The sequence below is a fragment of the Etheostoma spectabile genome, chromosome 15 (assembly GCF_008692095.1).
Source record: "Etheostoma spectabile isolate EspeVRDwgs_2016 chromosome 15, UIUC_Espe_1.0, whole genome shotgun sequence".
In the NCBI taxonomy this organism is placed as follows: Eukaryota; Metazoa; Chordata; class Actinopteri; order Perciformes; family Percidae; genus Etheostoma; species Etheostoma spectabile.
This window is the reverse complement of record NC_045747.1, coordinates 6,985,663-7,001,760: the sequence shown is the minus strand read 5'-3', so window position 1 is coordinate 7,001,760 and position 16,098 is coordinate 6,985,663. Positions and strand designations below refer to the sequence as shown.

Genomic DNA, 16,098 nt, shown 5'->3' with positions numbered 1-16,098 from the left:
TGTGCGTGTGTGTGTGTGTGTGTTAGAGATGAATAATTGGTAATAATGGGATAATAATTTCTTGAACATCCTTTTTTGCAGATAAATACTGACATAAGCTTTTTTTTCCTGAAGAAGAATTTCTTATTTTTTTAAACTGGTGTCTTGTGGCCTTGCAGGACTTGAGGTATTTTAAGTCAAAGAAGACTACCAGAGGCCTCCTGCAGGAAGGATGGATCAACAACCAAGAGCCCATCATGTGCTCCTACAAACAGGTCACAGTCAAGTTTGAAGTCTGGGGCCTCCAAACACGTGTGGAGCAGTTTGTACACAAGGTTAGGACTTCTTCTGTCTCAGATATACCCTTTCCTTACTCAGTCAAACTTTATTATTTGCTCTGAAAACATGCAACACACAACCAGTTGGTCGTGAACTAAATCAGATGTTCCATTTTCGCCTTCTACAATACGTGAGCTGTTTACATCCCACAGAAAGCCTTGCACCACCTCCCTTTACAATGGCTGCACAATTTAACTTCATATCTCCTAATTCCCAGATCCATTTTGCCTAGCCCTCTACAGCATCTGTTCCTGTGGTGAACTGTCCCTGTGCTCTCCTTGCCCGAGGCACGCACACACACACACACACACACACACGTGCACACATGCACGCACGCACACACACACTTACACACTTACACACACACACACACACACACACACACACACACAGGCAGGGTCATTTCTCGCGTGGTAACACCGCTAGTGACTCATTAATCACATTCCCTTTGTCCTTCTTTACCTTTCTTTCTTTGTCATTGTGCTCCTCTTTTGCTTCCTCTTCTTCTCTTTTTTTCAAATTCTTCTCAGGTGATTCGAGAGGTCCTGCTTTTAGGACACAGGCAGGCCTTTGCCTGGGTGGATGAGTGGATTGGTGAGTTTATTATTAGTATTCAACATGAGTTAGTTTTGTGTATACACACTGACTCATCTCCAGATTGCAGTTTGATAATGTGGCAGAAATCAGTACACTTGCAATTGGAATAAAGTTTACTGTTTTAGTCCAATCTCTATGACTTAAATTCAAACTATACCTCATAGAAAGTATTGTTAAACTGATGATTGATAAGAGTATGTATTTAAAGGACCCAGCACATACATTTTTATTTAAGTATCTGTGAGTACCAGGTGCGGACTGGGATAAAAATTTCGCCCTGGCAATTCTACCCTTTACTGGCCCAATTTCAGACAGGGACACGTGAGATTAAAGCAACATGAGGCCCACTTACAGGCTTTCATAATTAAATAATACAGACACTCGACCAATTCCTAAAACCTTCTTGCAAGCTTTTATTTTGAAAAGTAGAAGTCCGACGGCACCAGACCGGAGGCTCCGGGCGGCGGTCGTACAGTCTTCCAAAATTTTGTCAAACTAGTGTGATACGCTGGTGTTGCCGTATTTTTATTTTAGTCTAGCGGCCCAAATTGGCCCAAAAGTTCATCGGCCAGAACTGCCAGTTTGCCAGTCGGCCTATGTTGAGTACCTTATAAAGCACCAGCCTTCATATGTTTATACAATAATACAGCATATGTGTTTTTTTGCCTTGTGATGATCAGAAACTGACTACTGTACTGAACACAGTGCACACTGTTCGCTTGTTTGTGGCTTTAAACATTTAAAAAGATGACAATCTCTTAGTATGGTTAGATAACTCTACAAGCTTGCGTGCTGTTGTTTAGCATTTAATCTTACAATGACAAGGTAAAATCTAACAAAGATAATGAAATGGTGGTTCAATGCATACACGTTTAGCGGTATGTTAAATTCCAGGGTGTCGTCTTTCCAAGTGAATTTCATCTTTCATTTCATTTGTTACCTAAATTTGTATAATTACATTTTTAAAGTGGTTCTTGTTGCTGTCACACTCTTCATAGCTGAATATGTGCACGTTGATTTTGTATTGTTGGACTTTTTTGTACTTCATGATAGTGAATTTCAATGAGTTTTCAATTTTTATGGGAAAGTTCACTGTTTTCTACTGCATGCCTTCTCTGAGCCATTATTATTTAATGCGTTTTTTAACCATTGTGCTACAGGCAACTTATAATAAACTTTTTGATCATTGTTGTCGTACAAAACTGTGTTAAGTCATGTGATGGGTGTTGGTTTTCAACCACTAGGAGCCTTATTTGATCTTTATAGCCACAACTGTTTGATGCCATGCAGCTCTTTGTAGAATCCCAAAGATTATGTAGGCTTTTACAGAGATGTCAGAATAATCAAAGTAAACTTTTGCTGAATGTGTAGCAGGTACTGTAAGGCTAACCATCACTGCTATGTTGTTTGTGATACATTTTAAAATATCTTCTTAAAGTCTTTGATTAGAAAACTTCACTGTTTGTTTGTAAGTAACTCAAAAAGCTTCTTAAATAAGTGTAAAATGAATATCTTCAAGGCCAAACAGCATGTCAGTGTTTGACATTCTTCTATTACAACCAGTACTTACAGCCACTTATCAACCTGTCAACCTGACCTGTCTAAGAATAGACATTAAGACATTGATGAATGTCCACTCTTAGTTATGTTTTGTCATATTATGATATGGACATATTTCTATTGCTAGTAATATTGCTTTTTCCTGCTCTTCTCATTACTTTACATATAACTGATAATATAATAATTGGACTGTTTAAATATAACCATGGCCAACATCCATTTATTTTCCAGAGCAAGTTATTATTTCTGTTAATCATAAGACACTGGACAATTGTCCACTGCCTTCTGTAGAATGTAATTATGAACCTATCACTTTTTAAAGTGTAATGCCTCCATCCCAACAGACATGACCATGGAGGAAGTCAGAGCATACGAGCGGGCCACACAAGAGGCCACCAACTTGAAGATCGGCACCTTCCCCCCTGCCATCTCCATCTCAGAGACCCCCCTGCCATCAAGCACCCGCAGTGGACCTAACAGCGCCCCATCCACTCCCCTCTCCACGGAAGCTCCAGAATTCCTGTCAGTGCCAAAGGAGCGTCCCAGGAAGAAGTCGGCTCCGGAGACCTTGACCCTGCCGGATCCTGGCCGCAGGGATTCCCTCTTTAAACTGCCCAGCTTTTTCTCATGGAACTCCAGTCCACAGCCAGAATGAGAGCGGGGCTGTGCCACTGGGGAACACCCTCGACCTGTGGATCAGTGGAGGATGCCTGCCCAGCACATCCCACAATGCCCCCTCAGCCAGCTGAAGTGAAGGAGACTTTTCACTGTCCGGGTGATCCCAGCCCCCTCAGCCGACTCGCCGGTGTTACAGCAAAAGCCAACCGCTCTCAGACTGCCTTTACAGGTACAGACAGGCAGCCTGATCTCCATAGCAAAAAGCCCTGCAAGGCGTAAAGGTATAGTGCGTCTAAAAGCTGCTGGAGGCTCCTCATTCTTCTCTCCTCAGAAAAGTCAGCACCATGCATCAAACAGTATCAAGTCCAATTAGTATCATTGAGTGTAGCATACATTCCTGAAAATGTTTTATTCCACAGATTATCACGTTGCTTTTCTTTGCTGACAAGATATGTTGAGATTCATTCACACTTCAAACTTAACATGTACAGAATGTAATTGTTTTTTTCTGATTCAGATCCTCTGGCTTTGTTCACAGGAGCTTGTGGTTTGACATATCTGTTTGTGGTTGGGAACTTTTTAACAGATTCTTGTTGGTCACAGTATCAGTTGAGTATTATGGTTTTCACAGTCAGGTGTAAGGGTATTGTGTATTCTTGTATATACTGGATGAATATTGTTTAACAGGTAAAATGTCAGTACTTCAAAAAGAATATCATATCCAGTGATGATGCTGCTATGAAATTGCTTGTGTTTTAAAGAACAGGACTCTATCTTCTTTCAGTGTTTATTATATTATAGAGAGTTCTGTCAGCCAAAGCATCTGTAAATGACTTGTGTAATTGCATGGTTTTAACTGCAGAGGCTGCTTTTATATATTAAATGTTCGGTTTTCTCTGGTAATAGACTTGTTGTGTTTTAACATACTGGTCCTTTGGTTTGCATGTTGTTTTGCTGCTTTATTCATTTCTTAGTCATACTGTTGATGGGTTTTGTATACAGTGTATTAAATTAAAATGCAATGCTGTTGTAGCCATAAAAGTGAGTCTTTGTTAATACCATTCATTATAATGGAATTAAAGATAACCCCTCAAAAGTAAATAAACACATTCCCTAAAGTGGTTTTAGAAGCTAAAAGTATTTATTAAAATGTAAGATATGCAAAGTGCTCATGGGACACATACAACATATTTTTCACACATTCAGTCAAAACACACTTTCAGATGTGTCCTAAAGGTATAAGACTAGTTTGAAGGACTCAGACATTTAGATCTAATAAACAATCAGATGGATTTAACTTGTTTATACTGATATTAAATAAACAAAGCGTCTTTTTCTCTGACCTGAATGTTGTGCTGCCGTCAGTGGTTCACAATCATTCATGTATCCTCTTGTCAACAAACCAAGCAGACAACTTTTTTTAATAAAAAGAACTTTTATTTAAAAATAAATATTGACCTGAAGGTGTTGGACAGACATGAAGTCACAACCACAGCCACTCAAAGGTTTATTTTAGCAGGACAAGATAACTCTAAACCCTTAATTAGCAGTGCATTCACCCTATAGTCGACAGGATTCTGTTTTGCCCACCACAGATACATAATAAAATATTAAACAAGTATTTAACAAATGTTTTTTGTCAAAACCCATACAACCACACAATCAAAGCAAATTTTGCTGAATACTCCTCTTCCAATTTATATTAACAAATGAAAGTCAACGATGGCAAAGTTATGAATAATAATAATACTAAATCTTCAAGGTTGAGTTTGATCAATGATATGACATTTATTTTCTATATATACACAACCTTAGAAACCTCTAAAATATAAAATACGTTACAAAAAAAAATGCAATTTTGGATACAAGACGTAATGACAGCACATAAACAAATACAATGAGGTTATGTTTTCCCATCCTTATACATAAACACAAAAACATAAAAAGAAAAACACCGAACTTCGACCCAGGTGATAAATGTGTTAAGTGCAAGCAAAAGAGGCATGGGTCTATTTCTAATGTGCGTTATTATGACATTGTTACTTTTTTTCCCTTCACTAACTTTCCTCGAGGTCTCTGGCGAGGCCATTTGTTCTCCGCCTTTCCTTTAGGTTATGCATGGCATTGAGAAAAAATTCATACCAAAAAAAGGTGAAGCCTGTTGATAGTGCAGCCTTCACAAGGCTGGGTGAGAGGCCTTTGAAGAAGCCTCGGACACCCTCTTCTTTGGCTATTTGAACCATGCAATCCACCAGGCCTCTATAATTCCGCACCTGCACATGAGAAACATAATACTTACACATTCATAATAATTACACATTAGACCCAAAAGATGTGCTCCAAATGTGAAACATGTTGCAGAAGAGTTTACCTGTCCAAAGTGAACTCTGGCTGCCTCAAAGCCCCCCACCTGCAGTCTCTTCTTGAAAAGGTCAAAGGGGTATGTCATTGTTTTGCTGATTATTCCAGCTCCACTGCCAGAGACCAGGCTTCTTAGGTCTCCTTGAAGGAAGACATAAAAGGTAATAAAACTTCAAGCTGTGAATGCTTATATATGTGTGGTATAATAAAAGCCATGATCCCCACTGACCTCCTGAGTTTCCAGCTTCAGCTGTTGGAGCCAACAGTTTCTTAAACACATTGTAGAAGAAAAACTGCAGCCCAGCATAAGGAAACACTGCCATCAGTGTTGGAGACAGGCCACGGTAAAATGTTAGCACTCCCTCTGAGCGGCACATTGTAGACACAGCATGACGCAAGTTGCTGTAAACCTGAAAAGACAGATGAAGAATAATAAAGGGTTTCACAAAGTAAGCAAACTTTATCCTATTTGTGTCGGCTGTGAATAACTGTAGTAGATAAGCTGCAGAAAATTAATGGAAGAATGAATTTTTTTTTTAATTCAGTTTTTGCTAAAAACACTCAACACTTGCCAATTATGAGTCATTAAGTTTCCTAGCAACTGGCCTTTTTTGTGAAAGTTGAACTCAAAATGTACTGGATTTCTGTCTGAACAGGTTTTTCTTTTTTTTTACAATAAACAACTTGTCAAATGCAGCAAAAAACTAGAAGAAAATGTACAACTATGTGTTCTATCTAAAACTTTTCACCTTGGTTTCTCCCTGAGCTGCAAAGCGTGTCCGCAGTGTGTCCAGAGGCTGGCAGACCACTGTAGCAGAGCATGCAGCCAGACCACCACACAGAAAGTGAACTCCTGCTGTCTGGCTGTCATACAGCGTCGACTTGTGGACCACCTCCGTCATTAACTCAAAACTGGCAAACTGCATAGCACGCACATGTACACAATTAAGTACATCTTGTAAATACAGGTAATCGTGTATAAGATAGTTTTGAAAACTTTACTCTACCTGGACAGCCCCGAAGCTAATGGAGAGGAGCTGTGCAGGGACATGGCCCTTCCAAAAAGCGGAGAGTCCCTCCTCTAAATAAATGCACCGAGATGCCTGAAGTAATCCCTGGTACTTCCCCTCGGGCCTATGTGAAGACAGACGCTCAATCTGCAGCTGTAGGGAAAAACAAATTCTGATGAACACACAGCCTTATTATTATATTATATAATAATTCATATTATTATCATTATTTAATTTCTATAACCCAATTTATCATCATAGTTTAGCTGCTGAAATGTGACACTAAGAGGGTAAAAAGCCAAGAACTGATTACACATGTGCTTTAAACTTACATTATTACTTTTTAAGGCTCCAAATAGAGTATAGTATATTTTACCACTTGAAATGTGAAAATATTGAAAAACATTACGGTGCATTGTATTTTTGCTTTGATTTAAAATCAGCATGAATGCTCACTGAGCTTGATTCTGTCCGCATCTGGATGCTGCAGTGAGTCCTGACCACTGCACATAGGGACTACTTTCATCATTACCTGAAATCTGATTTTAAGCACGTCAAAGGGGCTGATGAGGGCCCTGGTGACCATCCCAGCAGCTGACCCAGCCAGGGCTGCCTCCTCTGGTGAGAAAGCTGCACACAGAGCCCCAGGGTCATAGCCCACCATGTCTCCACAGCCTCAGATTCCTGTTAGCACTGCAGACAAACGTACGAAATGATTTGTGTTTTGTAAGGTTCACTTAGAAAGATGACCTACAAAATATCTAGTCAAATCCAAAATTACAGACATGTAAAGCATGGCACGGTAGAGCTAGTTCGAACTGCATCACATTTGATTCAATGCTCTTACGTTTTGTATGTAACCTGCAAAGTAGCCTAAATAGAGTTGCAGTAAAGTACACGTACGTCTAAACTATAACTTGGTTAACTTGAGTAAATGTATTTAGTTACTTTTAAAAGGAACTTAATACAGAGATGTATACATTTTGCTGTATGAGAATCCGATGATCTGAATTGTTTGAAAATGTTTTTTGTTTGTTTGAAAATAATAAAAACGCAGTATCCTGAATCTCACTTGTGTTGACGTGTGGTGTCTTGTGAGCCCAGTCAAAATTAACAACATTCATATTTCTTTTGTGCAAAGTGCAGAAGTTTGTGGCACTTCTGCGTCGATGGACTTCATACTGCAACTCCCACATATTGTAAAAAATAATAATAATATCTAAAGAAAATCTAATTGTCAATAATATCAAATCAATTCTAGCAACACGCTATGAAGACCAAATAAATAACACTCACAGTCACAGCATGTAGAGGACAGGCAGTGAGACCTTGGGGCTAACGTTAGCTAAGCTAACAACAACAGAGCAGAGTTGACTTTGTATAGAGGCACAGAGCCGCAACAGTGACAGAGGCAGGCAGACACTAGCTACGTTATAGTAACAGTCTTTCATAAATACCGGTGCAGCTACAGTAGTGAACCCCGACACGTACAATAATATACGACAAGAAGAACTTTCTACTGCAAGCCACACATTTCCATAGACAGTTAAGCAAATTGCTAGCATTACTTCCGGGTCAGATACAGAACTCCACCTTTCAAAGCAGAAATATCACAACAAGATCCACCACTGCCTCACTTCAACACGCCGGAAATAACCCTGATTGCCCTCATCCATGGACTGTATCATCCCATTAGCGTCAAAGCAGATATAATAGCATTTTCGGTGAAAATATTCCCAAAGTTTCAACTTAGGGTAGAAGTTTAGATACGTGTTGTGACAACGAGAATACTACGTTATGGGCGATAAATACAAATAGCCCTCGTTTCGTGGTTACCTGTTTTAAGCAGTCTGTGGTGGCTACGTTAATTGTTGGGGAGGCGAAGAGAGGCAGATATATATCTTGCTGTGTTACTTTAGCTTTGAGCTTTGAAAGGCTGCGTCGAGTTAAGTTACGTCTCTGCTTACATCTAGGTTACCTAGTGGTATCTCCAGCTTAGATGTAAAGAATAGGCGTACATTTTAGGTAATTTAATTGTGTCATTTTTTTCGAAATGTAGCTAGCTAAGTAAGACATACGGCTTTTCTATCAACTCGATATCTGGTAAACGTTAACCCGTTTCTTTCTTTTGGCGGGCGGTTGTAGCGTAAATGTAACGTGTTAAGAATAAAACTTGACGCTAACGTAAACTCGTCTATAACGCTAACGTTAGGTTTCTGCACTTCAGAAGACGCACACAAGCTAGATAATTATATATAAATTAACGCTAGTTATCTATTAACGTTAGTGTGTTCACAAGAAGACGTAAAACTGTATTAACGCTTCATAGTTACTCTCGTTAACCCAGCGAAAAACCCAAATAACGTTACCCAAGTTGACGTTTTACATTAGCTAACGTGAGATGTAGAGTTAAACGCTCTGTGTAGCGCAAGTTACGCATATGGCTAATATTATGATATTACTAACTTTACCTCACAATTTAAAAAGATGCTTTGTTTTTGTGTAACATCTGTTGGTTTTGTGGTAAGCGGTGGCCTTTTGGTTGACCCGACCGTGCCCATATAATCCCTCCCATCCCTTATTGAATGAGCTTTGGCTCCAGCCAGTTTGATGACAGTACAGGATTTTGCCGTCATTGTTCTGCGGTCTCTGTCTGTAATATATTTTGTGCCAAAGCTGGATGCAGAACCTCAATGTGTGTGAAAAGCATTTTTTTTGGGAAAACACCAGTTCTAGTTTAAGCCCATCAAAAGCAGTAAAACATATTGTCTGATCTTTCCAGCGTGACAGTCTTAAGGTGTAATTTGGATGCTACCATCTGTAATGGAAAACACCACTGATGACTACAAGATCCAGTCATTTGACCTGGACACACAGATGTTGTTGAAAACAGCCTTGAAAGGTTATTGTCTTCTTATTACTGACTTATAGAAATTTCAGCATTTCAGGTCAATGTTGCCAACGTCTTTAATCATTTTCTAAAACCTTTCTTGAATTGCCATGATTTTGTTGAGACATGAGCAATCAAAGAACTCAGCAGCCACTGTGTAACTGATAACCCTTTCAAACAATCTTTTTGTAAATGCTGATTTGTTTCTTTTAGATCCAAGTTCAGTGAACCTGGAGAAGGTCTCCGATATCATCATGGATCAGTCGTTAAAGGACCAGGTGTTCAGCAAAGAAGCTGGACGCATCTGCTACACCATTGTGCAGGTCCATACTGTTTGCAGTTTGATGGACTGGTTGTCCATTTAACAGTAGTTGTTATCCACATTAGTTTCTTTGATCAAGACACTGAGCACCATTAAGACCGAGGGATTTAAGAAACCAGAGCAGGACTTAGCCAAATTCTTTATCCTCTTACCTTAATAATGCCTATTTGGTAGTTTACAATCAAGCAACAGGAGGCTCTTAAGTCATCTTACTTACACCGCTATGTTTCCTGACCTTTTGTCCATGCTCCACCTTTTTTTCTGACCTCTCTTGGTCACCGCGTGCAGGCTGAGGCCAAGCAGAATAATGGAAATGTGTTCAGGAGAAATTTGCTGAACCGGCTCCAGCAGGAGTTCAAGAACCGCGAGGAGACAAGGAGGCGCTCGTTGCAGGAGTGGGTGTGCTACGTCACGTTCATCTGTAACATCTTCGACTACCTCAAAGTAAGTTGTTGTTGTTTCCTGTCAAGGTATGTCCAACTTCATTATGGTATATTTTCTTAATTATAAATACAGAACTGCATTGCTAAACCAGTCTGGAGCGTCTCAAAGCATCCGTAAAATGGCTTGAATTTACTTTCTTTTAGCTGTCACCTTCAGTGTTCAATGTAGCCAAACACTACATGTGCCTCTTTTGTTGCCGAATGTCTTGAACATCTTGCTTGTGTGTGGTGGTTATATGGTTATATAAGTGTTGAATATGTCAGTGGTGAGGAAAAAGGTGTGGCCCTAGTTTACTGTCACAGGAACTAATAATAATAATACATTTTATTTGTAATGCACTTTACATTTAAACAAATCTCAAAGTGCTACAGGTAAGATCATAAAAGCAAGGTAAAAAAATTAGTGTAAAATATCTATAAATAGTGCGACGACATTTTTGTGCAAGGTTAAAACTCATAAGTTCTGCTAAAAAGAAATGTTTTTAGTCCTTTAACTAACTCAGGTTTCATCCTCGACAATGGCCATTGTCGTTATTCACAGGTTTACTCTTTAATTGTAATGGTCATGTGCTAATTTTTTTTTAAATTATTGTCAAGGACTTCACACTGTTACCTTAACCAAAGTTTTAACTATAATAGCAGCTGCTGTAAGCGCTCTCAATGTTTGTCTGACATTTAGGTGAACAACATGCCGATGGTGGCTCTGGTGCATCCTGTGTATGACTGTCTGATCCGGCTTGCCCAACCAGATGCTCTAATGAATGAGGAGGAGGTGAGAAAGAATGTGTAGTTCTTTCCTTTTTTATAATCATTTTATTTAGATGTTTATTTAGTAAACTACTTTTTCACTGAAAATCTTTTTATCATTATTAAAGGACAGTGCTGATATTTATAAATATGCATGTGCGGAAATTTGTCCCAAAAGTATTTAGGAGCACTTCCGGTTTCTTAGGCCAGTGCCTTGGGTCACAGGCAATGGTAGCAATAGTTTTAATTTCTTACTTTGGGAATGCACACCCGGCGAGTTGCAGACCCGGATGACCTTCAAGCATCTGTCAAAAAGAAAAAAAAGATTGCGCAACTCTTTCCCCGTACACTAGGCTTTATATACCTCCACCAAAGAGGTCATGTTTTCGGTTTGGTTTGTCTGTCAGCAGGATTACAGAAAGAGTTGGTGTAAAGGTGTAGCACGGGCCAAGGAAGAACCTGTGGATCTGAATAACGGGGCAGATACACTCATTTTTAAAAAACTTTTGTTAGCATTGCGTTTGTGCTGCATTCATCTGGTGTCGGAATGATCATTAAAATGAGTTCCTGACCGGGAAAATTGGGAGCTAGGGAATGCGTGGCCAAGGTCTGTGGTCTTTGAGTGCCCTTCTAGTTCACAAATGGTTTTGGCTATCTAGCCTTCATCAGGATGGTTTCTTACTGTAATAAAAATCCACTGATAAATCACCATGGAAACCAAGTATACAAAACATCATCCTTTTGCACAACATGTAATATTACAAACATTTTTCAAATTATTCTCCAGAGTATATAATCTTTCATTTAATGGTAAAAAGATTGAATATCTATTTTTCTTAAAACATTATAAGGAACGTTATAATTATTACTACTACTACAACAGCCTTTTGTTTGTTAGTTTTATAAATGTACTGTCAATGCATATAAGAAACCATACTTCACGAGGGCGTGTTTATGTCATACGAGTCCCTCCTGCGCCTGCCCCTGCAGGTGGACTGTCTGGTGGTGCAGTTGCATCGCATCGGAGAGCAGCTGGAGACGATGAACAGCCCACGGATGGACGAGCTGTTCTTTCTGCTGCGGGACGGCTTCCTGCTACAGGAGGGCCTTACCTCCATGGCCCGTCTGCTGCTGCTGGAGATCCTGGAGTTCAGGGCTGGAGGCTGGGTGCTCAGCAGCACCGCCCACAAGTACTACTACAGTGAAATAGCTGATTAGGAATGTTGCGAGGACATTGGTGCTGGGCAGCTGTGTTTGCAGGTATGTTATCCAACCTTCAAGCACCTAAGATACGTCTCCTTAGGCCCCCCTGATTATGAAAAACCAGCAAATTCACAAAGGACAATCCTGCAGGTTTTGAGAAGATGTCGGTTCTTAAACTGTAAAAAGACCTTTTGATTTTGTTGGGTTGTTCCATGCGTTTGATAATATTACTGAGACATGGTGCAGTGGGTGTGGAATGTGCAATAGTTCACAAGGTGTTGAAGTTAAGTTAACAAGGTTTAGCCACATTCAGGTACACTTTGTTTGTTGAAGTTTGATAATAGCTGAAAGAGGCTGAAGATTTTTTTTATTTTTTTTTATTATTGATCGTGCACGCATTCCTTTTTTGAGAAAACATTTTAAAGTCCAACTTATTTTTTTACCAAATCCAAAGGACTTGGAACAGACATTCCAGTCAGATACAAGCTGATTTTGTCCTTGCTTTACTTTTTATTGTGTGACCAACTTTAATTAAAAAAATATTTTAATTATTTAATTTTTTTTAGTGTAGAATTTACATTTTTACAAAAGGTTTGAAATGCAGTTCAGAGGAACTTTTTCTATTTGTCCAGTAGGATTCCTGAGTTACTGTTACATGTTGTTACGTGAGGCCATTTTGTCAGTGTTGTCATAATTCAGGGACTTTTTAGTTTTTTTGCTCAACTTATAAATAAAAGTTCAAGAGATTGGTAACAGTAATTAAACAATGTTTCCACAGATAAGTCAATAAGATATTCAATGCATTTCTGCAATGACAAGTTTAATTTGTTAAACAACACGTGCCAAATTTATAACAAAAACAGCATCATCTAATACTTCTTAACAAAGCCTAAGCTCTTCTCTTGTTTGTAGTTGAGGTGCTGAGGACAATGATGGAAAAAGTACTAATGCCACAAAGTAGCAATGCCACATTTAATGTTGAAGCTGGTCAAGGTAGGGCTCATTTTAATTACTTAATAACTGCAGGGTAGCTTGTGAATTTCCCCTCTTGGGATTCATTAAGTTCTATCATAATCAAACAACTTATCTGTTCATATTTTGTATTATTAATAACTTTAACCAAAGCTGTTAAATGTATGGCGGTAAAAAAAACAAAAAAAAAAAGAGTATTGAGTAAATATATGCTGTGTTATTTTCCACCACTGCTGGAGGAGTAGGTATTTAAAAAAAAACACCAAACACCACTAGCTACGTTACAGTATGTAGCTGAGCTCAGATTTACATCGGAGTCTTTAGTCACCTTTCAAGAACCTCAGTGACGGCTTTACAGTCCTCAACCAAAGCTGTGCCTTGGATTCAGACAGACACAAGCAAAGGAGACACGTGAAAAAGGCATCGTTTAAAAAAGCCGTACCTGTAATTATATGTAAATAAGTAATACTTAATATGAAAATTGGCAGACAAATCAACCTCTGATCAGTTAGAAAATATTTTGATTAAAAACCCAGGCAGGGTCAGGATTTAGGAAATTGTGTAATATTTCCCCTAATCCTTTTTATTTGTTTGAAGATTTCTATACAAGCTTTGGTATTTTTTCACCACCTTTAGACTAAAAACAAACTGAAGTAAAATGGGTTTAATGATGTATTACACTGGTCCTAAAGAGTTAAATTAGGAAGTTTGAATGCTGGAGACACTAATATTCCCTTATTGACAGGGTACAGTGCTGACTGCAATATCTGTTTATGTATTTTATTACATTTTTACTTTGCTCGATTCCATTTTTTTATGGTTGGGTTGTACAATTAATGAAGATGGATTTCTTTTAATAAATCTTGGAAGATTTTCCCTAATTGTGTGTTTTATTAACAATACAGCTGAGCACAACTGTATACACAATGCAATTTCTCAATACAAAAAGTGACAGTGTTACCTTTATATTTGACTGATGTCCTATAGCACGTTTTACAGTTTTTCACGATGTTCACTGTTTACAGAAGCCCTTCGAGCAACAAAAGGTGTAGCTGAATCTTCTGTGACCCTTTGTGGCCAACACATCTGTCCAGTCTTTGAAACATTGGAATTTCAGTCCTGAGGGGTTTCTCTCTACCACCAGCGGTAGTGGGCGTAGGCTCTGTTGGCTTCGGCCATCTTGTGCAGCTCAAACTTCTTCTTGATAACGTTGCCCTCCTTCACAGATGCTGCCAGCAGTTCCTGGGAAAGTTTTTCGTACATGTGTGTGCGTCGGTGTTTGTTGTCTCTGCACTCTGTGATCATCCATTTCATGGCGAGGTATCGACGGCGGTTGTCGGTCAGAGGGATGGGCACCTGAGTGGGATGAGAACCAAAATTTGACTTTTAGGTGTTTTTTGGCACAAGATCAACAACTGTTTCTCAAGAGCTATCAAAACTAACAAAAGAGTTAATCTGCCTCATCACTCACCTGGTAGTACTTTCCACCTTTCTGTATGCTGGCTAGTCCAACAACAGGCTTACAGTTCTCCAGAGCCTGGTGAAAAATGGTGTAGGGGTTACACTCAATCTCCTCCTTCTTCCCTTCTGGAGCTTTGTGGTATTTCTCCACCTGTTTCCTCTTTATATTCTCCAGGGTCTGGAAGCAGAGAGAGAACTTGTGGTTATCTGTATCTATTGGACCAACAGCAAGTCGTTGAGACTGTGAACACTGTTTGCTTTCTTACCTGTGCCATGATCTCTCTGGCCAAAACCTTGTTTCCATCTGTCATCACCATGTTGATGAATTTACTGAAAGACAAAGACAAAAATGATGATCTGACATGAACTCTCAGATGCACAGCTTTGACTAAACACGCAACCAGCTGCAGTGAGCTGGGATGTCTGTTGTACCTGAGGACTGGGTCGCTGAAAACAGAGCTGTTGACTCCACTGGTTGCTGCCTTGATGGGTCGAAGCGCTTTGAGCTCCCGCTGCGCCTTCTCCTCAGCACTCAGCTCCGTCTCTGGGGTGCTGTAGGCCTCCTTCCTGACCTCTGGCTCCAGATAGTAAGGGTTGTATCTGCTCCACCTCACTTGGAACACTCTGCAAACAAAGGACACATGAGAGAGTTTCTCAAATTACTTTGTGTTTGTGTGTGTGCAGTGATCATGATTTACTGGCTGTGTGTAACTTAATTCCTTTCAGGTTTGGACTGTTCCAGTCAGACAGAACAAGCTATTTGAAGACATTTTTAAAGAACAGATGATTAATTCATTGACTGAGAAGGGATTATTTGATTTAAAAAGAATCGTTAGTTGCAGACTTAATTGATTTTGTATTGTGTTATTAAATACAATTTTTTTGTGTAATGGACTGCTGAAATGATTAGTCGATCAACAGAAGATTAACTGATTAACTGTTAATAAGGATTTGCTGCTTTTCTTTATTCTTTATATAATTGTAAGTTAAATAACGTCGTACTACTGGTCGAAGACAATTTTAATTTGTCCCCTCAGACTTTGGAAACGGACCTTTTTTTTGTTTTAAAACGTTTTATAGATTGAACGATTTAATAAACGAAAACACCGACATATCAATCGATGATGAAAATAAGATATTTTGCTCTGTTCTGTTAATGTGTGATGAGAACTTGACATTATTTTAGACACGTTATAGAGTAAATCGTTGATATGACTGATTAAAAAAGATCGAAACCGATGAACTGATCAATTATGAAGATAATGGTTTGATCGCAGCCTCGCCACTTTACATTCGGATGTTAACATTAGCGCTACTACTACTTTACATTGTTGTTTCAATACTGACTGCAGGAAGAATGCACCTATAGCAAAGTGATATTAAATAGAAAGCCAACACCACCTGTTAATTGTTTGTGTCTTTTAATTATTATATTTACCTTGGTGTCCAAGGTTTTAATAATCCAGAGATGGAAGCAGCCATCTTGAAAATGTGAAGTCAGTTAGGACCCCAGGTTAGTACCTTGTGCACGTGCCTTCGAAATAAAAGCAATAGCATTTCATTCGGCATATTTTAAATGAAATACCGAGGCGAAGT

The 16,098-nt window shown here is 39.0% G+C and overlaps 4 protein-coding genes across 10 annotated transcripts in view; 2 read left to right on the top strand and 2 right to left on the bottom strand.

Annotated features, from left to right (window-relative positions):
• LOC116703610 (cytoplasmic phosphatidylinositol transfer protein 1) overlaps nt 1-4,130 on the top strand; it is a 46,871-nt gene extending 42,741 nt beyond the window's left edge. The window contains exons 8-10 of the mRNA XM_032538449.1: nt 159-314; nt 849-912; nt 2,820-4,130. Coding sequence (XP_032394340.1) covers nt 159-314; nt 849-912; nt 2,820-3,130 — 531 coding nt within the window. The 3' untranslated portion in view covers nt 3,131-4,130. The remainder of the gene's footprint in view (nt 1-158; nt 315-848; nt 913-2,819) is intronic.
• An 808-nt stretch (nt 4,131-4,938) lies between these two features.
• Nucleotides 4,939-8,037, bottom strand: slc25a19 (solute carrier family 25 member 19). 4 transcript variants are annotated; one of them, XM_032538452.1, is made up of 7 exons: nt 7,761-8,037; nt 6,997-7,157; nt 6,462-6,617; nt 6,204-6,374; nt 5,684-5,864; nt 5,465-5,595; nt 4,939-5,366 (listed from the first exon to the last, which is right to left on the bottom strand). In XM_032538452.1, exons 2-7 carry the CDS (start codon nt 7,126-7,128, stop codon nt 5,151-5,153), a joined length of 987 nt encoding a protein of 328 aa, XP_032394343.1. In that variant the 5' UTR covers nt 7,129-7,157; nt 7,761-8,037; the 3' UTR covers nt 4,939-5,150. The 4 variants fall into 4 exon arrangements, with proteins under 4 accessions (XP_032394343.1, XP_032394345.1, XP_032394344.1 ...); XM_032538454.1 differs by having other exon boundaries at nt 7,922-8,035; XM_032538453.1 differs by having other exon boundaries at nt 7,895-8,034.
• Nucleotides 8,038-8,331: 294 nt separating this feature from the next.
• On the top strand, nt 8,332-12,197 carry mif4gdb (MIF4G domain containing b). Of its 4 annotated transcripts, none has more exons than XM_032538468.1 (6): nt 8,332-8,448; nt 9,247-9,366; nt 9,568-9,677; nt 9,965-10,120; nt 10,799-10,891; nt 11,857-12,197. In XM_032538468.1, the coding sequence occupies exons 2-6, from the start codon at nt 9,273-9,275 to the stop codon at nt 12,082-12,084; spliced, it is 681 nt and encodes a 226-aa protein (XP_032394359.1). In that variant the 5' UTR covers nt 8,332-8,448; nt 9,247-9,272; the 3' UTR covers nt 12,085-12,197. The 4 variants fall into 4 exon arrangements, with proteins under 4 accessions (XP_032394359.1, XP_032394358.1, XP_032394357.1 ...); XM_032538467.1 differs by having other exon boundaries at nt 8,366-8,567; XM_032538466.1 differs by having other exon boundaries at nt 8,367-8,489.
• A 1,426-nt stretch (nt 12,198-13,623) lies between these two features.
• mrps7 (mitochondrial ribosomal protein S7) lies at nt 13,624-16,086 on the bottom strand. The gene is made up of 5 exons (XM_032538465.1): nt 15,941-16,086; nt 14,935-15,126; nt 14,769-14,832; nt 14,513-14,680; nt 13,624-14,397 (listed from the first exon to the last, which is right to left on the bottom strand). Exons 1-5 carry the CDS (start codon nt 15,982-15,984, stop codon nt 14,176-14,178), a joined length of 690 nt encoding a protein of 229 aa, XP_032394356.1. The 5' UTR covers nt 15,985-16,086; the 3' UTR covers nt 13,624-14,175.
• Between the last annotated feature and the right edge of the window lie 12 nt (nt 16,087-16,098).

Coding starts and splice junctions, on each gene's coding strand:
- slc25a19 (XM_032538452.1), bottom strand. CDS start 7,128: ATGGTGGGCTATGACCCTGGGGCTCTGTGTGCAGCTTTCTCACCAGAG. Junction 5,865..6,203: donor CAGCTCAGGGAGAAACCAAG/GTGAAAAGTTTT, acceptor CTGTCTTTTCAG/GTTTACAGCAACTTGCGTCA. Junction 5,596..5,683: donor TGAAGCTGGAAACTCAGGAG/GTCAGTGGGGAT, acceptor TCTTCCTTCAAG/GAGACCTAAGAAGCCTGGTC.
- mrps7 (XM_032538465.1), bottom strand. CDS start 15,984: ATGGCTGCTTCCATCTCTGGATTATTAAAACCTTGGACACCAAG. Junction 14,681..14,768: donor CCAGAGAGATCATGGCACAG/GTAAGAAAGCAA, acceptor CTCTGCTTCCAG/ACCCTGGAGAATATAAAGAG. Junction 14,398..14,512: donor AAGGTGGAAAGTACTACCAG/GTGAGTGATGAG, acceptor CATCCCACTCAG/GTGCCCATCCCTCTGACCGA.
- mif4gdb (XM_032538468.1), top strand. CDS start 9,273: ATGCTACCATCTGTAATGGAAAACACCACTGATGACTACAAGATCCAG. Junction 9,367..9,567: donor GTTGAAAACAGCCTTGAAAG/GTTATTGTCTTC, acceptor TGTTTCTTTTAG/ATCCAAGTTCAGTGAACCTG. Junction 9,678..9,964: donor TCTGCTACACCATTGTGCAG/GTCCATACTGTT, acceptor CACCGCGTGCAG/GCTGAGGCCAAGCAGAATAA.